General features: G+C 37.6%; 1 protein-coding gene across 1 annotated transcript; it reads right to left on the minus strand.

Moving 5' to 3' along the window:
- Nucleotides 1–360: 360 nt before the first annotated feature.
- Nucleotides 361–3126, minus strand: LOC126613823 (heat shock factor protein HSF24-like). Its single transcript, XM_050281426.1, has 2 exons — nucleotides 2538–3126; nucleotides 361–1333 (listed from the first exon to the last, which is right to left on the minus strand). The coding sequence occupies exons 1-2, from the start codon at nucleotides 2739–2741 to the stop codon at nucleotides 653–655; spliced, it is 885 nt and encodes a 294-aa protein (XP_050137383.1). The 5' UTR covers nucleotides 2742–3126; the 3' UTR covers nucleotides 361–652.
- Nucleotides 3127–3346: the final 220 nt, after the last annotated feature.

Raw genomic sequence — 3346 nt, forward strand, 5'->3', positions numbered from 1 at the left:
CCAGTTTTGTATAGAATTTGGTGGGAGGTTGATGTCAGCAGGAGGTGATGTTATTTGAGAAACCACTGAATTTCATAACTGGTGTTTTCTTTGAGGATGCTTCTTTGTAATTTTCTTTTCACATTTGTTCTGGAGGATAGGTAACTCTAAATTGATGTGTGATACACTTTTTTTCTTTTGACCAGGTTGAAAATCCCGACAAGGTTTTATCGAGGCCCATGTAAGCATATTTTCCTCCGAAAATATACGTTATCTTTTCTTAATTAATGAATATCGTACTTCTTAAAAAAATAATGAAAATTGATCATAGAAAAGCTCCCCCAACATGTAAAATAGCAAATAATAAAGTTTCTCAAAGGATTAAAAAGGAAAGCCACTTTTAATTCCCATTTTCCAGCATTGTACAAACAAGGTTCAAAAACCCAATTCCATATTACAACTACATAATAACACCGCCATAATTTTTGTCTATCTATTGCATTTTATGGAACTACCTATGTTTTTTTGTTTTTTTTGGTATTTATTTATGCAAAATAAAAACTTACATTTCTACAAACTTTTCACACTGCATGCTGGCAAGTGCACAGTGGTTACCATGTAAACCTCCCCTGTTTCCCGCTAGCTCCGCTTGGCTCGGGGTTGCTCGGCTAGCCTAGTTACACACCTTCCCACTCCTCATCATCGGCGCGTGAAAATCCACACCGCCCTTCATCCTCTTCGCGCGGGGAACACCGCTGATACCACTAACCCCCAATTTCTCATCTCGCCTCGTTTTCTTCCCCTTCATTTTCTCGTCCCCTTTCACCCAAACCCCAAACAGCTTCAGTCCTTCCTTTTCTTCTTCGTCATCATCGCCACCGTCCATATTAAGACCAAGACCACAATCGTTCGGTTCAAAATCATCACGGGTGGGCCCATAGCTTCCACGCCCAATGATGCGGTTGACCTGTTCGGGCCCCATCTTTAGGTACTTCACCAGAAACCCCACCAGCTCGTTGCACTGCTTCTTTGTCTGCGCCAACTCCGAGTTCAGATTCTCGTTCTCCCGCTTCAGCTTCTTGTTCTCATCCGATAAATTCACCACCTGGCTCAGCGTAGCCGTCTCCACCGACCCCGGATTCTTCGAGTCCGGCGACGACGTCGACGTCGACGCCAGCTCCTCCCCTGAGTTTGACGGTGTCGATGGCCCTCCGGATTTTTCATCTAGCGCTGCCTGCGCCGCCGTTGATGTCACCGGTTTTCGACGGCGAATCTCGGACAGAAGCTCCTTCTGCCCTCGCTGGAAATTCTCGTTCGCGAACTCCCATTTGTCCGGCACGGTCTTTCGAAATCCCTGAAATTAAAACAACCAAAAAAATCGATTAATTATTTCGTTATTAATAATTAACATATCATTTATGGAATAATTGAGTAATTTCTAGAAAGTTCAATTTTCCGCTGTCCGATTTGGAAAATTGGAGACAGGGGGACCAGACTGCAAACTTTTCTATTGGGTACAGGCCGGGTGTAGATCTGCTGTGCTCAAAACCCCTCTGCCCACCCTCTGCCTGCATTAAGCAGTTGACACCTGTCGACGAAAATACCCCAACCAGATCCACTTTTTTTATTTGATAAATTTTTTTTAAAAGTAATTCTAAGAGACTAAATTTATAGACAAAGTTTGCAAGATAAATAACGTGTCATGAATAAGAAATAAGTACGTTTATTAATACTTAATAATTCAATCATCAGCTTTCATATTATATAATTTTTTAAATTTCGATTATCAATTTAGTCTATCTAGTATTTCTCTCACTGTTAAATAAAGGTTAAATCCATGAACAAGTGTCACAGGTGGGCACAGCAATAATGGGTACAGTAGATATGGGCTCCTTCATTCCGCGGACAATGTAGAATTCTAAAACGGGCTGCGATCTCGATGCTTCCACCGTGACGTCATCTTTCATTAATATATATATTTTTTATACACACCAACTTTTTCTGTTGAAAACAAAAATTAAACTATAAAAAAAATTTCTATAAAAAAAAATTATTAGTTGGAAGTTTCCAGGGAAATAGGCTCATTATTATTTTAGTTTATTAAAAAATTTAAAAAAAAAAGAATTACCACAAAAAAAATTATTTTATTGACCATTGGGAACATTTTCGACAATGTTTCTTTTCTTTTACGTGGCTTTTTTTTTATGTGTTCACATGGATCCATCAAATCAAAGTCTTTTTTTTTTTTTGGTTGACATGAAAGCCTCTTTTATTTATTTTCAAGCAATCTTCACCAACCATTGAAGAAAAAAAAAACAAGAATCTCTATGAAAATCATTCAACGGTCTTTAGTTTTGTCCTCTAATTTGTTTTTACAAAAACATAAAATTAATTTATGAACTATTAAAAATTAAAGATAAATATAAGTAAAATTGTTATTAGTATTGTAAAAATTTGTTTAAAATAAATTTAGAATGCTCAATTAAACTTTTAAAATGCTAACAACAATCTTCTACATAAAAATACACCAAAAAAAATATAATTGGGAAAAAACTTACATAGGTATTGAGCTGGCGGACGAAGCTTGAGAAATTGTTGTGCTTGAAATATTTAGGCAACAAGTCCCTTGCAAAATCCACAGTCTTCCAAACCACAAACGTCGTCCCACTTTCATTCCATGATATCACGTCGTCCAAGCTCGGATCATCCACCAGTAGATACGTCTTCGTCAGAAAAGGCGCCGGAACGGACCTTTGCGCCATTTTTTCCAATGGAAAAAAACCCGATTAACAAAAAAATAAAGAAAAAAACTTTGGCTTTAACACTATGTAACTGAGCTAAAAACACACCCTTTTTCTGGTTTTGGGATTTAACTAAATTATGGGTTATTTAGTTAGGATTTAGGAGGAGGTGCTAGGGCTACTAAAAAGGAGAAGGGCAGTGAGGAAGTCCCAACCCCAGCAGTAAAATCCTGAGAGAAAGAAGCGAGAGAGAACAGTGTTGGTTCGAGCTTTGCCTCTACCAGGTACCATGGCGGTGGTTGTGGTGGTTTTGAGCTGGAAGAAAAACCAAGACCATAACTCTCTTCTTTCAATCCCTTCCTCAAGACACAAAAACAAAAAGAGAAACGCAGCTTCTTTCTTGCGCGTTCGTGGACATGGCTCTTATAAAGGAGAAAAGTTGAAAGTGACGTGGGTTCTAGAAATTCTTAGAAACAAAACTCTTTTCTTTCTCATAATGAAATATATAAAGGTTTTTTATCATAAATGGTTTCTGAAATTGATCCATCCAACTAAAATAGTTCTTTGAAATTGAAAATCGATCAATATAGTTCCTGAAAATGACTGTCACAAATAAATGTGGTTCT

This window comes from Malus sylvestris, chromosome 2 (assembly GCF_916048215.2).
Source record: "Malus sylvestris chromosome 2, drMalSylv7.2, whole genome shotgun sequence".
NCBI lineage: Eukaryota > Viridiplantae > Streptophyta > Magnoliopsida > Rosales > Rosaceae > Malus > Malus sylvestris.

Coding starts and splice junctions, on each gene's coding strand:
- LOC126613823 (XM_050281426.1), bottom strand. CDS start 2,741: ATGGCGCAAAGGTCCGTTCCGGCGCCTTTTCTGACGAAGACGTATCTA. Junction 1,334..2,537: donor TCCGCCAGCTCAATACCTAT/GTAAGTTTTTTC, acceptor TTTTAATTTCAG/GGATTTCGAAAGACCGTGCC.